General features: G+C 37.3%; 1 protein-coding gene across 1 annotated transcript in view; it reads right to left on the reverse strand.

Annotated features, from left to right (window-relative positions):
- APP1 (aminopeptidase P1) overlaps window positions 1–25,086 on the reverse strand; it is a 256,238-nt gene that overhangs the window by 13,983 nt on the left and 217,169 nt on the right. The window contains exons 12-15 of the mRNA XM_089385818.1: window positions 21,912–21,966; window positions 21,636–21,740; window positions 21,406–21,477; window positions 692–816 (exon numbers count right to left, since the gene is read on the reverse strand). Coding sequence (XP_089241944.1) covers window positions 692–816; window positions 21,406–21,477; window positions 21,636–21,740; window positions 21,912–21,966 — 357 coding nt within the window. The remainder of the gene's footprint in view (window positions 1–691; window positions 817–21,405; window positions 21,478–21,635; window positions 21,741–21,911; window positions 21,967–25,086) is intronic.

A 25,086-nucleotide genomic window follows, 5' to 3' on the forward strand; every position in this document is an offset into this window, starting at 1 on the left:
TGAGGATATGCACTAAGCAACAATAAAATGGACAAACAATATATAGTCAAGTATTTACTAGTTTATACGGAGCAATTTTCATCCTGCCGCTGCCTATTTATACCTCTTAAGAAGCTGGGAAAAATTCAACATTGATGTGGTTGATTAACTGACTCTCAGCCAAATTCCTATTGCATATATATTAAAGCATATGCCCATTTGAGGGGATGAAACTATGCTCATAAAACCTTTTGGGTTACACCATTAATTTCTTCCATGATAAATAAAATTTTCCCTAAATTGCATTTATCCTCAATGATCTAAAGGTGTTTTAATTGGGTCTTAATTGGTTTGCTTGAATATCTTTTGAAGTTAGGCACTGTTCACCTAATCAAACCATTTTTCCAGAATGTAACAAGATGATTAAAGAAAATATATAAAAATTGTCTCTAATAAGGAAGATAAGCTGGTTACTGCATCCATTCCTCTAATTGAAAATACAAATACAGTCATATATGACCTCTGTTTTTACACTAGAGGCCTATATGTTAATATTTAACAAATACAGTCCTCTGGTCAAAGGTCCCAAAATCTGAAGACATGCTTCATTATAGATGCAATGATTTGGACCCATTTGACACAATGCTCAGAATCAACCAAAACATTAGTATCAATCTGAATCATGTTTAAGATAATAAACTCAAATGCTTACCCAAGTTATGTGCTCGAATGCCAAGTATCCCTTTCCGCCAAAGTTAAAATTCGTATCAGCTTCCTTAATTATCAGCACATTTTCCAATCTTATACCAAAGTTACCATCTTCATAATAGCCGGGCTCTGTACCCAAATTAAGATAAGAGTAAGCTTTAAAATCATTAACTGGTTATTCAACAATATGGAGGTAGACTTTGAGAAACCTCCATATATCGACTCAATAATGCATAATTGAAAAGACATAGAACTTAGATCTGTCATTCTTATAAAAAATTGTTAATAGATGTTTTCATTAAACTTTTGATAGTATATCTTAATATCATGGAAAAATATTTTCTACAATACACACAGCCAATATGCAATCCAGTATACTATAGCCTACTGTGAAAATCTGCATTCTGAAGTCATAAAGTAGACAAATCCATCAGTTTTCCTCCTCAGTATGATGCAAGCCTTCTCTTCCAACTATTAGAATGAAGCATGCTAACTCCAAGAATTACCAACATCTCAAATATAAGCTACCAATTTTCAACAAGAAAACATAGGATTTATATAAACTTTTATGTACAGATTCACTTTTGCTTTTTTTTCTTTTAGATTCTGTTATCCTTTTTCCTATTTCTTTCTTCTCCGGAGAGAAAGAAGATAAGCTAATTTTATTAATGTTGAATGAATGACCAATAGACTCAAACGTACAATCCAATGAAGTGTAAAGCAGGAGTGCAAAAGCAACTCCTATCACTAATCTACAAAAAAAAAACAAAAACGTAAAAGAGAAACCATAGTAACTGAACATAGTACATATGCAATACCCATGTCAAACATAATATGCTAACATCAACATAAAAAAGGATACCCATCCCTAGATAAATAGTGGGAATGAGGGCACATCTCAAGACACATCAAAGATAGAAGTAGAACGAGGAGTGGAAAAATAAGATTATTCCCCAACAAAACAGTCGATCACAGAGGAGGCAGTTTGTTGTCTGATAACTCTTCCAAAGAGGAACTTGGACAGAGGGGACAAGGAAATGTGATACTGGATGGAAACAAAGCCCACTTGAGACGCTGGTGGGGACATGTCTACTTGTAGGTCTAGAATAAGTACAAGGCCTCACTGATCTAGAAGTCATTGTCTCATGGGACACTAAACACCCTTTACAGCAACCAATTGAAGAGATAAAGGGAAAGAAGGAAGTGATCAGCGTGTTGAAGTTGTAACTAGGTTCGGTCTTCATAAATGTATTTTATCTCTTTTGTCAAAAGAAAATTTATTTGTATCATGTCCCATTTGAACATTTATAAGAAAAGAAAATTGAGTTTTTTTAGTGTCTCCAAGTTGAACAAGTTGGCCCTTAGGAAGACAAGTCAGCCTGCCCAGGGGTTGTGTCCCTATGAATGAACGAACAACTACAAATATAGTCAATGAAAATTGGGGCAGCTATGGGACGAATTTCCCGATATGAACCCAATCTACCCCAAGAGAATTTAAATTTGTCAAAGGAAGAATTCAATTGAACAAAGAGAAATATTATTATTAATATGATCAAATTGGTTTGGCACTCCTTCCATTAACATAGGACATGACTTCATTAAAGGCATGTGACAAAATATATTTTATTATGAGCAAAATTTGAATTTATGGTTCCCTCCAATTCATGTCGGCTAGCCCCAATAGTCGTGACCCTTCATGGAGAATCAACTATATTTTGGCAATAATTCCTCCTCATTTGGCATGGCAAAAATTAGGACTTCTCTGTGGTTTGTTGATTTCTGTATATGGTTCGTTGATCTTTGTATATGGTTCATTGATCTTTGTATATGGCTTGTTGATCTTTGACTGTGGCTCAATTCGTATGTTAGTGGAAAGCAATTTCGTATCTCTATGGCAAGCAATTTCTGGCTCGAATTCTTACCTTGTGAAGGCTCGCATTCCCTTGTGATATGATTCACATCTCAGTGGCTCGTACATGTTTCACTAAAGCTCGCATTCTTCTCTCTTTTATGGACTCGCATTTTTCACTGTGTTATGGACTCACATTTTTCACTGTGTTATGGACTCATCTTTCTCTGTGATGAGGCTCCATTGGTTCCCTATGGGTTGTATGGATTTCCAAGGATTGTTATTAATCTCTATGGTTCGTATCAATCTCTATTAGGCTCGTTATTAATCTCTGAGTGGCGCATATGTATATAGCTTTGTTGCTTGATTTCTATACCTCTGTGGTTCGAATTACAGTGACTCGCAATTTGATAGCTCATTTCTATGGCTCACTGTGTATAATCTTTGTGATCTCTGTTCAAGGTATTCTTTGTATGGTAATTCCTATGGCTCGCATTGTTTTTGTTTTATGAGGCTTGCATTTCTTTATGTGGCTCGTTGATCTTTGTGGTATGGCTCATTGATCTTTATGGCATGACTCGTTGATCTCTTATATGCATCACTAATCTTTGCGACTGGTTAATATCTCTAAGTAGAAGATCCTTATCTTTGTTGACGTGTAGGAGACCCTATTCTCTAATGATGCAAAATCTTGTAGGTTGTAGTGCAGTGATATACTCAATGGAGGAAACAATTCTAATAACCCTCTTCAGTTAGGGTTTTGCTAATGTGTACTAATCAATGACTCAAATATATGCGACAGTAATCGTGATACAGTGACCTTGCTCTTATGATACATGTGACAATGACCTTGCTTATGTTACATAGTGACAGTGACCTTGCTTATGATACATGATGACAATGGCATGATGAATGATGCATAACAGTGATCTTGATATGACAATGTCCAATATGGTTATGACAATGACCTTAATGATGGCATACTCTTGATGACAGTGATAACATGATGGATGATAGATGTGACAATGTCTCTATGGCAGATGTGGTATTGTATGTGGCAGCTATATGATAGCAGCTCTCTGTTGCAAATTGGTAGCTAAGCGATGAATTTCCTTGAATAAAATCTCATTTCCGACTATTCTATAGTGACTATAAAAATAGAAAGTCATGTCTATCATTTCAAACATGGCTTTCCAAAAATAGTAAATCACCTTGCTTCAATTAGCAATCAAGTATAGATAATGGAAAATCACTTAACTTATCCTTAATCAATTTTAATTGTTCAACTTTTACTTAATCATCAATATTATCATTAATATTAATATTAATATTATTATCCTTGTGATATTATAATATTATTATCAAAATAGAAATTCATGTCTCCTTTCCTACTAGGCACTCAATCATGCCACTTTGCACCTCTCTCTCTCTCTCATTGATGGCACTAGTACCTCTCTCACTCACTCAATGATGTGTTACTCTCTCTCTTTTAATGGATTTGTTGCACTCTTCTTCCACTCCCTTACGCACATTAAATACTCGTCATAAAAGATTCCTCTTACACACTCTTCAATGCATATGTTATGCATATGTTATACTTTCTCCTTAAAGGCATGCGTACCCCTCTCTCTACTTTATGGCATGAGTTACAAGGCATGCATACCTCCTCTCCCTAAATTGGCATATGTAACTATCCCTCAAGGCATGCGAGTTACTCCTCCTTTATGACTCGAACTCCTTGCGCCTCATATATATATATATATATATGTGTGTGTGTGTGTGTGTGTGTCGTATATCCTCTCTACTCACTTGAGCATTGTGAAAGGAGAATTTGAACTTGTGGAAGAAAGAGTTGGAGAGACTAGAGAGAGAGAGAGAGACTTGGGGAGTAAGAGTAAAACATGGTGAGGCAAAGTGATACAATGTTTGCATCAGTTGTTGCTATTAGAGATCTTCTTGCTACAACTATTTCAAATTTGGGTGAACTTACTCATTCTCTTGATATCTCATTGTATTTTGTTTCTTTGATGAACAATTAATTTCTAATAGAAGAATTTGGTTGGGTTTTTCCTTGGTCATTGGACCTAAATTCTCTGTATCTCATTGTGTTCTTGGTTGTCTTCTTTTGATCTATATTGTTTATGTTCTATTTACAATTGCTTAACTGGTATTGCAGCAGAAAGAAGTTTCATAATAAGTAAATGTTTTTGCATAAAACATCAAATTTGCAACACTCTCTTGGACTTGTTTGGTTCCATTCACAAACGAAGTTGTGAATTAAATCAGATTAGCCCTAGGAGGCATGATGTCATTAATGTATCTCATCCTATTGTACTTTGTATCTCTGCTGAACATTTGATGAATCTCTAATAGAAGAAGAATCTGGTTGGGTTTTCCCCCTTGTATGGAATTGCCATGGTCTTTGACCTAAATCCTAGTGTTCCTATTGTGTATGGTTTTCTTCTACTGTTTTTTACTGTTCTGTTGCATTGTTGATGTTATTGTTCTCTCTACATAATTGGTAATGATGTTATGGGGTAAACGTAATATGTAAATAATGAAAAAGGTTGAAAATGCAATTATCTACAATGGAGAACAATCTAGCCCTAAAAATTAACGAATTCGTCTTCATCAAACATTTAATTTCCCTCTGATCTTATGCAAGGACAATTCTCATCTCCTGAGGTATGGTCGGAGGCAGCAAGTATATGAATCTCTACGGCAAGTTTGAAGTATGATCTTTATGGCATACAAGTCTGAAATATGATCTCTGTACAAATCTCTGTGACATATGAACCTATGTGGCATGCAAAGGCTGGAGCAGAGAACAGAGTTTGCATCGTATTGAGAACTGATAGGTGGCACCTTGTTGACATCTCTATACAGTGATATGTGGCAACTTGTGAGCAATCTTATGGACAGATTTATGATCAATCTTGTGAACAGACATAAGGAGGGCTGACTTGGCACTTGGATCATTGAAATTCTATCATGCATCCAAATTTCAACATGGTATCAGAGCTAAGGTGAAGGAAGGCAACTTGAAGATCACAACTTCTTGGCATACTTGAAGACACTCTTGTAGCAATTCTCTCTCCCTACCAAAGCTAAGGAAGGAAGCTTGAGATCATTCTCTTCAATACGTCACTCACTCACTCATTTTCTTAAAGCGACTCTCACTCACTTAAAGAAATCCTCGAAGATATTCTTGTAGCAGCTCTCTCTCTCTCACTTTCAAAAAGGACAAAGTTATAAGACCAAAATTTGAAGTACCTCAATTATCATACCTACCTCGCTCTTTGAAGGACAAATTTTGCCTTATATTTCTGTGGCCAAGTTGTATGATAAATCTTTGACCAAGACGATGTCTATGGAGCATAAGTTACATGTGATTCACACGAATTTCAAAATCTATTCTCATTGTGGAAGTAAATGAATACTATAAGAGTCTTGAGGCTAATGCGAAATCTGTGGGATCTTATAATGTTAAAATTGGCAACAAGGACCAACTTTTCGTGAGGACCAAGATTGATATAAAGATCATTTCATTCGGAGAAGCAAAAGTATGATTTTGAATTTATGACCACACATGAAAATTGTTCAGGTTAGCCTCAGCTTAATGTAGGCTCAAGAAGCCCAATGGATGTGTCTCTTCATCCACAACGAAGTGTATAAATCGAAGAGACCTCAAACCTCATTTGGACATCCATCACTCACACATTCTTCTCTCTCTCTTCATTAGATTGGCTCGTATAGCTTGGGCAGCCTCTCTCTCTCTCACACGTGTGGCAAGGAGGATGATTTTCTGGGCAGAAAATTACAGGCCAAATTTGAGACTTCAAGACCAACGTTGACCCAAGGAATTTTAACCTATTTTGACTGTGGTTTTGAGGGAAAAATTTCAGTTTCTTTAGGCCACATTGGTTGGCACATAAATAGAGGATTTTGGAGTTGTTTGACCTGCATTGACTACAGAACTAACCGCAGGTTGACCGAGTTTGACCAGAGTTTTTGTGATTGTTTTGGGTTGATTTTGACCACTGTTGGAGGCTGAATTGACTGCCTTTGACCAAGCTTCAAGGAGGTGTTTTACTGTTGTTTTGACTAAAGTTTACTTTCTGGTTAGGGTTGAAGTTTGACTGCAATTGACTGCAGAATTTGACAAGGGTAATTTGACTTTGTATTGGGTTAGCCTATTTGACTTTTGTACTCTCTCTTTGTTGAACTATTGAATAATAATAAAAAGATTTGATCAAAGGGTTTTTCCCACATTGAGGTTTTTCCCTGGCATCCGCCAAATCTAGTGTCCTCTTGTCTTAGCTTGTCTTCTGCATTTGTTTTATGTTCTATCTACATTCACTATCAATGTGATTAATGGTTAATGTGATTGCTATTGGAAATAATTGGAAATTGTTATTGGACTGCTAAAGGAACACTGAAGTGAATTGTGATAACCATAGAACGTACCATTGTTATCTAAAATTAACATGGTGTCAGAGCCCAGGTGAAGACAAAGCCCAAGCAAAAGTGAGAAAATAAATCACTAAGGAAAGTTGTTGGAAAAAAATATTTGGAGCTAGCCTCAATGACAACTACATCATACTTCAAATCTAAGGACAAGCTTAAGGACAAATCTGACTATCATGCATGGAAGATGTCTTTGGGTTTGACTTTGGAAGAGAATGATGCTATGGACTATGTCAAAGGAATAGTGGTGGAGCCTCCTTCAAATGCACCCACTGTTGCAAAAACAAAATACAGGAAAGGTGAGGTCAAAGCTAAGAAAATTATTGTAGATTCCATTTACAAGCCTTTGGTTGCCTATATTTCTGATTTGGAAACATTTAAGAAGATGTATGACAAGTTGGTTGGGATGTTCAAAGTAAACAATGCAAATCAAGTCCTCTTTCTCAAGAACAAGTTGAGAGACATCAAGATAGAGACAAGAGAGTCCATTCAATCCTACTTCATGAGGATTACCGAAATCAAGAATGATCTCCTATCTATTGGAGAAGTTGTTGGTGATAGGAAGCTCACTCTTATTGCACTTGGAGGTCTTACAAGAGAATGGGATGTGTTTAACACCACCATCCTCAACAATGACATAATTATGGGTTTTGATGAATTATTGGCTAGATGCACTCAGGAAGAAATAAGGATGACGGAAAGAGATAAGCCCTCAAATGGAAATAATCCTACCACTTTCTTTGCTCATGCTAAAAGGAAGAACAATGTTGGTCCAAGAAGACAAGGTCAAGGATTTAAGTTAGGATTCAAAGAAGGAAGAAAAGGAAGATGCTTCAGTTGCAACAAGTTTAGCCACTATACTAGAGAGTGCCCTCACAAGAAGGATACTCCAAGGGATGATGACAACAACAACTACAAAGGAAATGAAATTCAAAGGAACAATAAGTTCAACAATAAAGGAAAAAGGAATGCTCCCGTTGCTCGATATGGAAATGGTCGTGCTCGCAAAAGATCAAGAAATTCCAGGTATGAGGAAAGTAATGTTGTAGAAAAACAAAATGAATTTTATTTTATTTCCGCTTTATCTACTGCCTCTCCTCCGGATACATTGGATCATTGGTTGATTGATAATGGAGCCTCAAGGCACTTCACTGGGTACAAAGAGGCCCTCTCAAATTTGGTTGAAAAGAAGACTAACTTGCAAATCATACTTGGAGATAATGCCACCTATCCCGTGAAAGGAATAGGTATCATCACTCTTCACTTGAATCAAGGTCAAACCATTCATCTACAAGAAGTATTGTATGTGCCCGATTTGAAGAAGAACTTGGTATCTATTTCTACGATGGAAGATAAAGGCTTCAAGGTAGCATTCATTGATGGAAAGGTACATCTTTGACAAAGGAACCTGAAAGATGCATTTAGACTTGGATTTAGGGTTGAAGGTCTCTATCAAGTTGGAGGAAGTCCTTGGGATCTATGACTTGTAATACTTCTCTTCAATCTGAATTATGGCATCAAAGATTTTTCCACCTTCATTACAAAGCCTTACTTGGGGTAAGGAAGATGGTCACATGTATGCCCGATTTCAACATGATCATGAAGGTGTTTGTCAAGGTTGTGTGGCTGGGAAACTTACAAAGGGACCATTCCCCTCAAGCGAAAGTCAAACTTCTGATATTCTTCAACTGGTCCATTCTGACCTATCTGGTATGTTGCTCGTAACATCATTAGGAGGATACTTATATTATGCTATCTTTGTGGATGACTTCTCTCGCAAAACATGGATCTATTTCTTGAAGAAGGATGAAGCATTCAAATGGTTCCGTGCTTTCAAAGCTTGTTGGAAAATCAAACAGGAAAAAAGATCAAAATATTGAGGACCGACAATGGGACCGAATATGAATCAAATGAATTCAATGACTATTGTAGAGAAGTTGGGATTAAGAGGGAGACAACCATTACATACACTCTTGAACAAAATGAAGTTGTTGAAAGAAAGAATCGAACAATCATGGAAGCCACCCGTGCCATGCTTCATGATCTAGGTCTACCGAAATTCTTATGGAGAACCTACAAATACTAACGTATATGTTCAAGATAGGTGTCCACATCAAGCATTGAATTTCAAAGACACTCTCGAAGATGCTAAAAAGCATATTGCTCCAAGAGGGGACATTTCGTGAAAATAAGAAGCCCACCAGGTATCAAGGGTACCTTGCTTCTATGAGTACTATTGTTCAATCTGAGCCTTGTATGCTCGAAGAAGCCATGAAACACCAAGTATGGAAGGATGCGATGAATGAGGAGTATGAATCCATCTGGGATGTGGTTCGTAGACCCAAGGACAAGTCTGTGGTCACTTCTAAATGGCTTTACAAAATAAAACATGGAGCTGATGGGAGTGCTGAAAAATACAAGGCTAGGTTCGTTGCTCAAGGCTTCTCTCAAAAGGAAGGGGTGGACTATGATGAGATATTTGCACCTGTTTCCCAATATACCCCTATCCGTTCGATTATTTCTCTTGCTGCCTCTCAAGGATGGAACCTACACCAAATGGATATAAGACTGCTTTCTTGCATGGATTGCTTAAGGAGGAAGTCTACTTGGAATAGCCTGAGGGGTTAGAAGTCCAAGATCGAAGGACACACGTATGCAGATTGAATAAATCCCTCTATGGGTTGAAGCAAGCCCCCAAAGCTTGGTATGAGAGGATTAATAGCTATCTTATGAAGTTGGGATTTACAAGGAGCAATGCTCACCCTAACCTATATTTCAAAGTTGAAAATGACAGGCCTCTCATTCTGGTCCTTTATGTGGATGATCTCTTTCTAACAGGTGCAGACCCTCCCATTTATCAATGCAAGAGGGAGTTGGCTTCCGAGTTCGAGATGAAGGACCTAAGACTGATGCACTACTTCTTAGGCCTAAAGGTCTAGCAAAATCCGGGTGAGATTTTCCTTTCTCAAGGAAAATATATTGTGAAGCTGCTCGAGAGATGTGGGATATTGGATTGCAAGTCTATGTCTACTCTGATGGAACTCAACTTCAAGAAGCTGTGTGGAAGTGCTATTGGGCCCGAATTGGCAAATCCTTCTTAATATAGACAACTTGTGGGGGCCCTGATGTTCTTGGTAAACTCCGGTCTTGACCAGTGTTGCAAAAATCATGATGCTTTTAGTTTGGCAATATTATCGCCCAATTTTCACATCAATATTTTTTCACAAAAAATTGCGAAGAAATCGTGCTTTTTACGAAAAAATAGAGATTTTTTGGGAAAAATCTTGAAAAAAAAAATTCAAGATTATTTTTTTTTTCAATTTTTTGATGAGGAGGTGACACAACGTATCGAGGCTACCCCTATCACTAATAGAGGACATGGTCGACCTCCTGTAGCTCCTAGTTCTTCAGCTTCTAGAGCACAGTAGAGTCCACTGCCAACTCCACCGGCATCTACATCTGAGGGGAAGGGAAGGTTATTGCATTTTCTCGCAAGAGGGGCAGAGGAAATTAGTAATATTACACTTTAGTTATTTGGTTCATTTCATTGTATATCACATTATGACTCACGATATGAGATACATTATTATATTTTTTGTTGATATTTTGAGGCTAAGTTGGGACTCAGGAGTCAGGACTTACTATTCAAGACATGATTCACTGTTATGTGTGATGTAGCACTAGAAATGATATTACACATCTTATATATTAGTTCTTTTATCATATTTATGTGTCAATGTATTTATTTTATGTTGTAGATGCTTTAGATATTAAAAAAAAAATGGAAAAAAATGAATATTTTTGTATTCTACGATTATTTCTTGATTTTTTTCCATTGCCGATAATATCCCGAAAACAATAACTGCAACATTGGTCTTGACATATGCTTCGTTGTGAACACGTTGAGTCAATTTATGGTCGAGCCTCATCACATACATTGGATTGCTGCTAAGAATCTCTTGAGATATCTCCGGGGCACAATCTATTATGGAATGAGACACTGTCGGGAATTTGAGGCTGCATGGATATTTAGATGCTGACTGGGCTGGCAGTGTGGTGGATCGTAAGAGCATGTCTGGATGTTGCTTCTCATTGGGGTCTACTTCAATTTCATGGATGAGCAGGAAGCAGAAATCGGTTGCACTATGCACTGTCGAGGCTGAATACATTGCAGCTAGTATAGCCTATTGTAAAGTTGTTTGGTTGAGGAAGCTCTTAATTGAGCTATTTGAGCACGTGTTGGATACCACTATGTTCTTCTATGACAACCAGAGTGGGATTCGCTTTTCAGAGAATCTCGTGTTCCACGACCGCTCCAAGCACATTGATATCAGGTACCACTTTATCCAGGATATGGTACAATGGGCTTTTAAGTTCGAGATGAAGGACCTAAGACTGATGCACTACTTCCTAGTGCCTAGAGGTCTAGCAAAATCAAGGTGAGATTTTCCTTTCTCAAGGAAAATATATTGTGAAGCTGTTGGAGAGATGTGGGATGGTGGATTGCAAGTCTGTGTCTACTCCGATGGAACTCAACTTCAAGAAGCTATGTGGAAGTGCTATTGGGCCCGAATTGGCAAATCTTTCTTAATATAGACAACTTGTGGGGGCCCTGATGTTCTTGTTAAACTCTCGTTTTGACATATGCTTTGTTGTGAACATGTTGAGTCAATTTATGGTTGAACCTCATCACATACATTGGATTGTCGCTACGAATCTCTTGAGATATCTCTGGGGCATAATCTATTATGGAATGAGATACACTGTCGGGAATTTGAGGCTGCATGGATATTCAGATGATGCCCTGGCTAGCAGTGTGGTGGATCATAAGAGCATGGCTGGATGTTGCTTCTCATTGGGGTTTGCTTCAATTTCATGGACAAGCGGGAAGCATAAATTGGTTGCACTACGCACCGCCGAGGCCGAATGCATTGCAACTAGTATGGCCTATTGTGAAGCTGCTTGGTTGAGGAAGCTCTTAATTGAGCTATTTGAGCACGTGTTGGATACCACTGTGTTCTTCTGCGACAACCAGAGTGGGATTCGCCTTTCAGAGAATCTCGTGTTCCATGATCACTCCAAGCACATTGCTATCAGGTGCCACTTTATCTGGGATATGGTACAATGGGGAACCATAAGGCTCCAACACATCAGGACTAATGAGCAGGTCGCAGATATCCTCACGAAGCCTTTGGGGAAGGTCAAATTCTTAACCTTCCGAGAGAGACTTGGAGTCATGGAAAGACCCTCCCATAAGGGTCCTGCTTGAGTTGGACATTAATCTCTGGGAGCTCCTAGGGGCTCAGGGTACTTCTTGGAGGTCCTAGGGTGAGTCGTTTACCTTCCCCTATCTGATGCATTGTGTACAGGGTGAGTGTTTCACCTTCCCCTGTGATACCCCATCGTGACGTGTGTAGGGTGAGTGGTTCACCTTCCCCTACTAGACACGTGTGTAGGGTGAGTGGTTCACCTTCCCCTACGATTGACATATGCACAGGATGAGTGATTCACCTTCTCCTATGGCATATGAACAGGATTAGTGGTTCACCTTCTCCTATTGACCATATCACTACCGATGGATGCATTGTGTACTTCCGTACTCCCTATGTCTAGGATGCATGGTGTTCAACAACTTGACCTGGGATCATTTGAGGTTCTACCTCTGGACTAACTTTTGTCAGTGGAGAGTGGTAAGGTCTTGTGACTCACTCTCGAACATTCTTCTTTATTATTACTTCATGGTTCAGCAGAGCAGAAAAGAGCAGAGATGACAGAGATGGTATGATGATGAAAAATGGATTGGCAGGTGGAATTCTCCCTAGTTGAAAGAGTGTTAAAACTAGAAACTAGGGCCAAATTCCACCTTGGGACAACTCATTTGATGGAGATGATGATTGCATTGGATTCCTCTTTTCGAGAGGTCCAAGATTGATATAAAGATCATCTCATTCGAACAAGCAGAAGTGTGATTTTGAATTTATGACCACACATGTGCAAATTGTTCAGGCAGCCTCAACTTAATGTAGGCTCAAGAAGTCCAATGGGTGTGTCTCTTCACCCATAACGTAGTGTATAAATAGAAGAGACCTCACACCTCATTTGCACATCCATCACTCACACATTCTTCTCTCGCTCTTCATCAGATTCATTCATACAACTTGGGCAACCTCTCTCTCTCTCACATGTGTGGCAAGGAGGATGATTTCCTGGGTAGAAAATTACAGGCCGAATTTCAGAGTTCAGGACCAACGTTGACCAGCGTTGACCCTGGAGATTTTCACATGTTTTGACTACGGTTTTGAGGGCAGAATTTCAGTTTCTTTAGGCCGCATTGACTGGCACAGGAATCGAGGATTTTGGAGTTGTTTCACCTGCATTGACTGCAGGCCTGTTTGGCCGTAGAGCTGACCGCAAGTTGACCAGGTTTGACCAAAGCTTTTGTGATTGTTTTGGGTTGACTTTGACCACAGCTTTTGTGACTGTTTTGGGTTGACTTTGACCACTGTTGGAGGTTGAATTTGACTACCTTTGACTGAGATTCAAAGGAGGTGTTTTACTGTTGTTTTGACTAAAGTTTACTTTCTGGTTAGGACTGAAGTTTGACTGCAGTTCACTGCAGAATTTGACAAGGCTGATTTGACTTTGTATTGGGCTAGTCCATTTGACTTTTGTACTCTCTCTCTCTGTTGAACTATTGAATAATAATAATAAGATTGATCAAAGGGTTTTCCCCACATTTGGGGTTTTCCCTAGCATCTGTCAAATCTGGTGTCCTCTTGTCTTAGCTTGTCTTCTACATTTGTTCTATGTTCTATATGCATTTATTGTCAATGTGATTAATGGTTAATGTGACTGCTATTGGAAATAATTGGAAATTTTTATTGGACTACTAAAGGAACATTGAAGTAAATTGTGCTAAGCATGGAACATACCATTGTTATCTAAAATTAACATATAATCTATGATCTATGCTTTTGTTGGATGGCATATTCTTTGTCATAGTGTCCTAGTAATACGAATCCTTTGGATTTCATCCTATGCGAAGTCCTGGAGCTATACTATATGTGGAAGGACCTAAATTTCAAAGGCAAAAGTTTTATTGAAGACAACAACAAATATTTTCTCAGATCCATTTGTGAACTAGATTGAAGAAGAAACTTTGCACCTGAGATAGTTTGAAGGAGTTGAAGAGCAGTGCTAAAAATGGCATTCAATTATGATCTGAGTTCCCTATTGTATGAGAAGCAAAGTGGAAGTCTAACTTATTCGATCCTGACCAAGCTGAAGAAAGACCCAAGTGCCATCTGAAATCACATCTCTCTGTTGAACATCTGAATTATTCTATCTCTATAAATAAAGGTCCAACTATTCAATGAAGAGAAAGGGAGATCCGAGTTATATCCCTATTGCAAATAATGAAATAATTCATCATCTACAGTATAGACAGTAAACAAATCCAAGCTAAATTGTCTGAGTGTATGGAAAAGTGACTAGGTGACAATTTGAGGTTTGTCAGTGCTATCTGAAGTCTAAGAAAAGGGTCTGAAGTGTATACATAGATTGAGCCTCCTCTTTGTAAGATCTTTGTGGACAATATATGTACAAATTTTATGATTTGAGCTATATTCGAGAATGAAGACAAAACACATTTATCTCTTTGAAGTAATTCGAAGAAATTGGGATTTGACACTATATTCAAGGTAGAGAAGGAAAATAGGTAATATTGAAATAATACTTCTTACACTCCTCAAAAGGCCGTATTGCATAAGACGTTGTGTCCTCTCTCTCTTGAGGATAAAAACACATTCGATATGATAAATTCTTAGATTCTTCCTTGCACACAAAGACTTATGTTTTTGTGGTATCATTTAAGTTAGATAATCAAAGAACTCCATCTCAAGTATAGAAGGCATACAAATGACAATACTAGGTTTGTAGTTGACACTTGTAAAACTTGCAAATATTAAAGTTGGCAGGTTTTGGATATTTTTGGATAATGAAGCATCTAGGGTTTGTAAACCCTAGCTAAAGCACAAATAAGAAAAAAAACTAACGATAAAACCCTAAGGCTAATCATTTCCGTTGAAAGAAGAAACCCTAGCTTTTGCAACAAGGATGTGACATCATAAAATGCAAGAAGTTCAAGAATAAGGAGGAGCTGACTTTTGTCAAAATATAAGCATTATATATCTTCTTTCCTTGATTATAGCCATTGCTATTATCTCTACCTTTTATAGTCTCTCGTCTATGCCCTTTTCTTGATTGTATTTGTTCTTCCATAGCTTCCTAATAAAATCTGCAGATCAATGATAAGAGATGACTAAACTTTGACAAGTAGATGGAACAATTGGAAGGACATAGCAAAGCATATTCTATAGGAGGAGCAGGCAGTTTTAAGTATGCATTAAAGAAGTCAACACTTAGCATTAGATGGCAAAATGGAAGTAAGACTTGAGAAGGTTCTCCCAATAAACGGAAGAAGTTCACTTGCCTTAGCTGGAAAGGTTACTCCTGATTCTTAAAGGACATAAAAAAGAACTCTTACGATTAAATAAGACCTCATACTTTAGAATCAAATTGAATGATTCAAGAAGAACTCATGAATTAGAGATATTGTCTTTAGAGGGAGTTGAAAGAAAAATCTGATGCATCTTGGATGGATACACTACCACTTAAAATTTCGAAGAAAACAAAGAGGAGCTTGTGATCAAAATCCTCCAGAAGCTAATTGGTTCCCTGATATATTCGATTCAAGGACATATCGATTGGGTTGGCAATGTTGATGATGAATATGGTTGGTTCTACTTGAGATTTGGTTTCTTAGAAAAGCATGAAGTAGGGTTCTGTTGCACTGCAAAGGAAGAAGATTTGGAAGTCTATAAAACCAACTGTGAAATAGTTTGGCTCATAAAATGTTTGATGAACTATTTGATGACAAGTTAGATTCAATACTAAAGCTATATGAAGATTGTCAGATAACTAGGAAGGTCGAAGCACATTATGATTCGTGACATGATGCAAAATGGAGTCGTGAAGCTACAGTGTATCTCCACAGACGAACAGGTATTTGAATTCAAAGATGTTTTTCCACATTCATACATGACATCTCTAATAAACCCATTTTTAGAATCTCTAATAAACCTCTCAGCATAAACTTATGTGTCTCATTCAAAGAGATTTGAAACACACCTCTTGACATGAAACTAACCTAATGCCTAACAACATTACAACATTAACAATCAATTGAACTAACATATCTCTCTCTCTCTCTCCCTCTTCATATCTGTGAACCAACACAAATATACCATGCAGAAACAAGTGATTAGAAACTCCATGAGACATAGCTAGACTTTTGCAATCTACTCTAGAATCTTCTATATTTCTAATTGCTGGCAAGATCCTGGGCCTCGAAATTTAGGACACTTGATCCTGGACTGGTGCCACCAATGTTTCAACACGGGCACACTAGAGTTCCATGGTTGCTTTCTAAATGTATTTATGAAAGAATGAGAAGAAGATTCAGATAACGATGGCTTGGTGAGGTCCCTAGCAATGGCTATTTCTCTTTGGCACATATTTTATCTTCTTCTGTTGTTTAACTTTCCTTATCAACAGAATAGTTTTCCTGCATTTGTAATTTGGTTAATACTGGAGCTACGATAAGGGTTGAAGATTTCTGTTTCTGCAGAAGCCAGTGAAGGAAACATGACAACAGTGCACAAGCGGTGGTGTTTTCAAGCAATAAGCCAGAATATTTTTCTTTTCCTTTGTTTTTCTGTGCCTTCACAGAAATTTTTGATTTCTCTATGAGTTGCTGTCATGTAAAAAAATAGTTAGTATTTAAATTTAGGTTTATTATTTAATTTTAGGTTAAATTAGATGAAAGGGCACGATCATAAGATCATGCCCTTTCCCCAAAGGGTGCCCATGGCAGTATATAAGCCAGGAAACCCCATTGTAAACAGCATCATCTATCAATTCATCTTTTTAATAAAATATATATATATATATATATATATATATATATATATATATATATATTTTCTATGTATCAAGAAGTTTTACGCTTCATTGGTATCAGAGCCAACACGAACTGGTGACACCCACAAGTTCTACTGGCCATCAGGCCCTACGGCTTTCAAAAAAAAAGCGGTGCGTGTGGACTATCCTTGTTCTGTCTGGAGTGTGCTGTTACAGGACTGTAGTTAAAACAGCGAACTACAATCTCACACCATAGCCAAAAAAAGAAAAAAACGCTGCAGCATCAGAAGTAAAGCGGTGTGTGTGGACTATCCTTGTTCTGTCTGGAGTGTGCTGTTACAGGATTGCAGTTAAAACAGCGAACTACAATCTCACACCATAGCCAAAAAAAGAAAAAAACGATGTAGCATCAGAAGTAATACGCTGAACCTTCAGGGAACCAACGTCGTTTTCCTCTGCGTTAACCTGCAGTAATACACTGCGGTAACATGTGGTAAGTTGTGAGGTCCTGCTGTTGATACGCTGAACCATCGCCGAAAATCGGCGTCGTTGATTATCCTGTGTGGTGGACCTGCGTTAATTTGAATAAGTGCTGTGGTGATATCCGCTTGAGGGCTTTTCTTTGAACAGTCAACGGAGGTGACCCCCCACCAGTGGACGTGACGGTGGATATATATATATATATATATAACATGCAATATATATAACATATATATAATTATATTATATATTATATATAATATATATAATTAAATTAATTAAATTTATTTTAATTAGTTGAAAGTTATATATATATATATATATATATATAAAGTTAATTTAATTAATTAAAAGTTATATGTATAAAATTTATTTTAGTTAATTGAAAAAAAAAGAGCAAAAATATTTTCGCTGGCAATTAAATACACACCCCCGCAAACCCGCTCAATGTCGACAATGACAATGGTGGATTTCCAAAAAAAATTGTTGGATACGGAACATAAGATAAATAACAACCACGACGAGGTCAGTAAAAGATTAAATGAATTCCAGATCAAGCTTGGGGAGCAAGCTGATGAAATAAAAAATCTTCACGATACGACAAATCGAATAGAAATAAAGATGGAAAATTACCATGTCCAAACAGAAGCAGGCATCAGAGAGGTTTTAACAATGCTGAAAATTTTGTGTAAAAGGTCGAATTGTACACCCGAACAACTACTAAAAGAAGGTGAAGAGAATCAAGAACACATCTCGTCAGATTCAACAAAGTCAACAGACTCTCATCAAAAAGTTGAATCCCCAAAAAAATCAGCGACACCCCACCAAGAAGCCAGTAACACAGCCTTTACAAACAAGCAACTCTGGGATAACTTTACCAATCAACACTCTTTTTTCGCTCAACCATTAGCAAGATACCAGCGAAGGGCAAAAGTCGAGATGCCTAAATTCGATGGAAACGGAAAAAACAATGTTGCATGGATAAATAAAGCAGAAGAATACTTTGAGATATATGACATCAATGACGATGACGGAAATCTCAAGCATGCATCCATGAAAAAGGAGGGAGAAGCATATAACTGGTATATGTGGTGGAAAAAGACAACACACGTCATTAGCTGGAGGAAATTTAAAGATGCATTCTTTAAAAGATTCCAAGGTGTAAAGGAAGAAAAGTTCTTTTCAAAACTCATCAAATTACGACAAAAAGGAAGTGTGGACGAATACACTCAAGAATGGGAGACCTTAGTAACACAAGTACCTAGGTTATCAGAATCTCATCTAATTCAGTGATACATCTCGGGACTCAAAACCCATTTACAAGCAGAACTTGAGATGCATGACATTACATCTATAGAAATAGCAAGACGAAAAGCAAAAACAGCCGAAAAGAAATCCGAACCAATATTTTGGTCAAAAGCGGAAAAAACTTATGCAAGACAAAGGATACCCTAGTATGTGGACTCAAATAATACAAGATATGTTCCACCACATCATCGTGAAGATGAAAAATCTAATGTGCAAATGCAAAGGATAAAAGAACGTAAATGTAAACGCCGTGGTGAGAAGTGGGACCCCAAACATAGATGTGCTAAAGGAAAAGAACCAAAGAACCTATATAATTGTGAAGCAACCAATGATTCAAACAGTGAAGATTATGACATAGAAGACACAGAAGATGCCCTAGAATTCTCACCAGAATTAGATGACGGAAGTATTCCGCAAGTGTCATTATCAGCTATGACAAGTATATCACAATCTCAAACTTTAAAGTTAAAAGGACACATAAAGAAGAACAACGTAGTGGTTCTCATCGACTCGGGTAGCACACACAATTTTTTAGATGCAACCATGGCAAGGAGACTCAATATTTTTTCATTTCCCTTACCAAACATGAAAGTGATGGTAGCTAATGTTAAGAAGATTGAAAAGGTAGGGAAATGCCATAAGGTCAATTTGCAGATTCAAGACTTTAATCTAGAGTCTCCATTCTTCATGGTACGGTTAGGAGGAGTAGATGTAGTCTTAGGTATCCAATGGCTACGAACTTTAGGTACTTATGCCACCAACCATCAAGTACAATTTATAAAATTCAAATGGGGAGGTCAGAAGTACAAGCTACACGGATTCCAAGCACCAGAAAATCAAGTTATATCATCATCTCAGATGATGAAGTTGTGTCGAAAAGGCGCACCTGCTTATGTAGTACAATGTCACCAATTAGAAATGTTATCTGTAAATATGACCAGTGAAGAGTCACCAGAGATACAAGATCTAATGCGGAAGCATGAAAAAGTATTTCAAGCCCTACCTCTGAAGATACCACCTAATAGGGAAATTGAGCATACAATAGAAGTCAAGGCAGGGTCAGACCCTGTCAACATCAAGCCATACCGATATCCACATCACCAAAAAACGGAACTTGAGAGATTAATCCAAGACCTTTTAAAGTGTGAGACCTTGATCATCTTGGAATATCTGATCAAGTGGAAGGACTTAATCGAAGAAGACGCTTATGGGAGAATGAATCATTCTTCAACAACATCCGTCATTACTTATGCTTTGAGGACAAAGCATTCTTTCGAGAGGAAGGCAATGTCATGTAAAAAATTAGTTAGTATTTAAATTTAGGTTTATTATTTAATTTTAGGTTAAATTAGATGAAAGGGCACGATCATAAGATCATGCCTTTTCCCCAAAGGCTGCCCATGGCAGTATACAAGCCAGGAAACCCCATTGTAAACGGCATCATCTATCAACTCATCTTTTTAATAAAATATTTATATATATATTTTCTGTGTATCAAGAAGTTTTACGCTTCAGTTGCAATTCAAAATCCGCTTGTAACACTTGCAATATTTTATCTAAAAATTTCTTGAAAGCTTTGCCACTGGCCAGAGAGTTGAACAACTACCACCTGATGGAAGTTTACTGCCACTGACAGATTGAAATCGGCCACAAGCAACCAAGGTGTGAACCTGCTATGATACTACTTGTGATCTGCATTGCAGTAGTCTTGAGGTGTGATAGGGTATTCGTAGGAATAGGGATATGCCTGTCTAGAAGGACAAAAGCAAAAACTAATAAATATGAATGATATGCTGTCAAGAATACTAGCATATAAATTATGTGAGGAGCATTACTACACTAACAGACACGATCTTTCATAGAAATACTTTAATTGATTAGCATATTACACTCCATGAATAGAGCTCTCAGCTTAGACTTCCTTGCTGGGTTTCCTTTTAGTTTCTTGAATGTCTAACAATTTTGTAATGCAACCATTGAAGGTTTTTCGAGCTTGAACTACCATGCTGGGTTTCTTTTTAGTTCGTTGATGTCTAGCAATTTTGTAGTGTAACCATTGTGGCCTTTCTTTCTTTTACTTGGTAGAGTGTTTTTCCCATCAACTTGTTAGGATTGATCGACTTTTTCAAATGCTTGCGCTTATCAACATCAGACAACTTGTATGTCAAATCTTGCTTTTCCTTACAGTTCGAAGGAGATTTGTCTTTCACAGTAATAATACTCTTTATTACCCCAAAAGTTATTGGCTTCAATTACCATGGCTGGCTTATTGTTATAGTTATCCTCTAGCATGCCTATGTCAAATAACTCTGAATTTTAGTATGAACTACCACACCTTCCAGAATTATCAATTTTTTATGTACCTAAGAAAATAATAATGGGATACATTCATTCCCAATCTTGATATACCTGTCTCTGCTAATTAATGAACAATCAAGGGCTTTAATTGTGGCATGGATGCAAGTGAGTTAAAAGGACCTACATAACCAAATGGCATAAAAGAAATAAACATTCCAATTACAGATAGAAGAAGATTGAAAAGGGTAAAATAAATCCAATATTATTTTTCTAGACTATAATTTTTTTACTTTGAAAGTAATATTATAATAAAAATGGCATGGCAGGAGAACAACCATCAGTTACTGTCATCGTAGCTTCAAGACTGACATTACGAGCTTGAGGCCTAAAGCTGATCAAATGAGGACCTGCAAAGGGCAAACAGTTAGGGAAAGTAGATGATACACACCAAGATGGTAAAAGCTCATCGGTTCTTCTACCATTTTTCAAGTCTCTTTTTCTTACAAACAAAAAGTGGCATTTCAATTGTACAATATTAAGAGAAGAATATAAAACAAGATCAAACCTTCATGGACATTGAGGTAGGATCCAATTCCATGACCAGTCCCATGGCGATAGTCAAGACCATCTCTCCACAAAGGCACTCTGGCAAGAATGTCAAGGGCATGTCCTGATAACAGACCAACTTACTTGTCATGGTTTGCTTACAAACAAATGTAAGCCCTTCTTCTATTCAAGGTAGAGCAACAATACTTTCATGGGGAAGGAACACCATTCAGGTCTATAATGACCAATTTATTTTATAGCAAAATTGAAAATATATTTCAAAATTTAAATTCACCTGTCGTGCCATTGGGGAAAACTGCAGTGTCCAGTGCTATGTGACCCTTTAGAACCTGCCCAATTCAAACTTGAATGTTAAGATTTCATAATTATGATCACAGAAAAGGAAGAAACAAAGATTCCTTTCAACCATTAATCAAAATACCGAGAGTTTACACGATAGAAGGCAGCAGCATCCATGCCAAATAACAATCGTCAGATACCACATATGGAGTTTTAAAGTAGTTCTTAAAACAAAACAACTAATAATCCAGGTTCAAGTTCTACTACAAACAGCAAGAAATGAATTTTTGAAATGTCTGTTAAAATTAGAGGTGCCTTATTGGTTAAGTAATGATCAATGTTAAGTTCACGAACAAAGTTAATGTTAGGCCTTGATATGAAGCTAATATAACATTATATGAGGAATTAAATATACTAGACACCAATCACACATAGCTGTTCAAATGGAATGCCAAGATATCTAACAGTATGTACAAGCCAGATGATCTTCGTGGCAAGTGGAATCCAAACCTGGGGGATCTTCTAATGTAATTTTCAGAATTCTCTAGGCCTCCCATATTTACTATGTTCTTGCTGGCTCCCTGTTACCAATGAAAGTAGCACTCAAGCAATAAAACCCCAAAATAAAAATGCAATCTTGAGGGAACTAATAGGAGTTGTCCATTGTTACCACAACAACGCCCAATCTCACTTTAAGCTAGCTCTCTTCTAGCACAAAGAAGGGTATCATTAGAATAGGATCACTAAAGCTATGCAATGAAGGCTCAGAGTGCTATGAAGATTTAGCTTTAGCAAAATGGAAATTGCAGTATAACTTTTATAAATGGAGTGGATGGAGCACTGAGATTAGGGCCTGTCTAACTTGGGCAAATGGAGTCAACAAAGGGAAATAAGACAGCTGAAATTGGATGAATGGTGGTGGCAAAACTCCCAAGCCATTTGAGGCAAACCTCCAATCTCTTTGATGGCCCAAATGTGAAGGTGAGAGAGACCTTAGAATGGTGTCATGGGATGTTTGTGATGTACCCAAGGAGAAGGGTGGTTTGGGTCTTATTTATATAATCTCATGTGGTAAAATCTTGGTGGCTAAATGGGTTGCTTGGTGTTTAGAAGGTATGGCACCTTGGCAGATGCTTTTGAGACATAAGTTCTTGCCGGCACAATATATTATTCATGTGATGGCTTCTTCCTTTAGTGTTTGTGATATCATTGCTTCTCTTCATTTCTTTTTAGAGTTTTGGGTTCATTCAAGTTTCATTGTCAAACGTATCTAGGAGATTTGGAGGTGTATTGCCATGTTTTTGAACTGTACATTCTCGAAAAAGTAGGGAAGGAGCAATTTGCTGCTGAAATTCCCCATCTTCAAGATATTAGAATGAGTAGGAAAGGGATTTTTCTTTGGAAGGACCCCTGGAAATTTTAATTCAGCACATGAAAAGAGAGGATGATGCTAGTGTTGTAGAAGGCTTTTCTCACATTTGATAAAATAATTTTTAGAGATCTTTAGAAGCCAATCCCATTTCAAAATTTATTTAAAACAAATATCCAAATTAAGCAGCAAGTATGGGGCATGTTGTCGCACAAAGTGTCTAGGCACAGTGACAACACTCAGAGTAGGGGTTGTCACTCTAATCCTTACTCATCCATTTAGACTCTCTCCTAGACAAGTCAAGGGGGGTAGTCCCTAAGGTAAATGGATGAGGATAGCCTGTGAAACACAGGCTCTAGGAGATTTTAAGGATGAACAACTTGATGAATTTAAAGCCAGTCTCGGTCAATTGCGATAGATAGATTAAAATAAGACACAATCACATGACTTCAAACTAGTGCCTTTAATTTGAATTAACCGCAGACTAAATAATAACAAGTCACCCAGAGCAATTTATAATGTGGCAAAGCGACGATCATGAACGATTAATTGTAAAATGCCCAAAACTCTATCACGCAAGAGATTCTGATTTAAAATGATTTTCATTAATGACCCAAATCTAGAATTAATTAACTTTCTCCTATAGCCAATATGATTTAAACATTTATCGCACCTTGACCATAGAAAAATCATGAAAATTTAATATTTTGCACTTAGAACCAAAAAATACCAAAGAAATTTAAATTACCATCTTAATTATTCCTTAGACAATTAGTTGAATGAAGAAATCAAAATCTTTTAATGTGACGGAATTAAATGAATCAAAGGGTTAAAAAATAAAATTTTAATGGGCCATAGGCCACATTAAAACATTAAATGTGAAAGCGCAAATCCCTTTTTAGTTTATTTTATTCTCAACAGCAAAATCACAAAAAAAAAAAATTATGATTTTTAAATTCGTAAAAAAATAGAAAAATCAAGTGTCACAAAGATTTAGGAATAAAAAAAAAAATTAAATTTTTTCTAAATGTTTTAGATTTTTTAAAATGAAATCAAAAAAATAAATCAAATGAACTGAAAGTAAAAACAAAAAGTCCAATTAAAACCAAAAGAAATGAAACCTAACCAAACCTAAAAAATAAAATAAAAAATCAAACCTAAATCATAACAATACAAATGAAAATAACAAAAAAAACGAAATATTAAAAATTTTGAAGTCTAAACCTAACTCATGCAAAGATAAATAAAAAATCAAAATGTGTTTGGTTTATGTTTGTAGGTGAGTACTCGACGGTGGATGAGGATGTTCAACACAAGTCGAGGAGCGAGCAAGGACGGAGCAGCAAGGAGAGGGTGCGGGTTGCAAGTTTGGAATGAGGCAGCACGCATACGGTTCGCAACGGAAAGGAGATGAGAGGATGACCTACATGTTTGAGAAGTGTGGGCGGAGGAGGTTGAAGATGCAGCTAGCAATCTTGTTTGCAGATCTGCGAAGAAGGTAGTGAGACAGAGAAGTGAGGGAGGGTGCTGTAGGTTTGGACGTTCGGATCTATTGCAGGGACAGCAGAGCGAATGAGGACTTGTGCAGACGGAGAGGAGGGCAAGCTAGAGCTTGTTTGGAATCGTGGGATAGACGGAGCAGCAAGGGGATTCGAAGAGGCAGCTACAGAACAGCGAGCAATCTTATTTACAGGTCTGCGGAGGAAGTATTGAGGAATAGAAGGAGTGATGGTAGCGTTTAGGGAGTGAGGAATGCAGTGGGAAAGAAGAGGAAACTTTGAGGGCAGCGAAGTTTGCAAGC

The sequence above is a fragment of the Pinus tabuliformis genome, chromosome Q (assembly GCF_031772625.1).
Source record: "Pinus tabuliformis cultivar Carrire ecotype Pingquan chromosome Q, CPIR1, whole genome shotgun sequence".
In the NCBI taxonomy this organism is placed as follows: Eukaryota; Viridiplantae; Streptophyta; class Pinopsida; order Pinales; family Pinaceae; genus Pinus; species Pinus tabuliformis.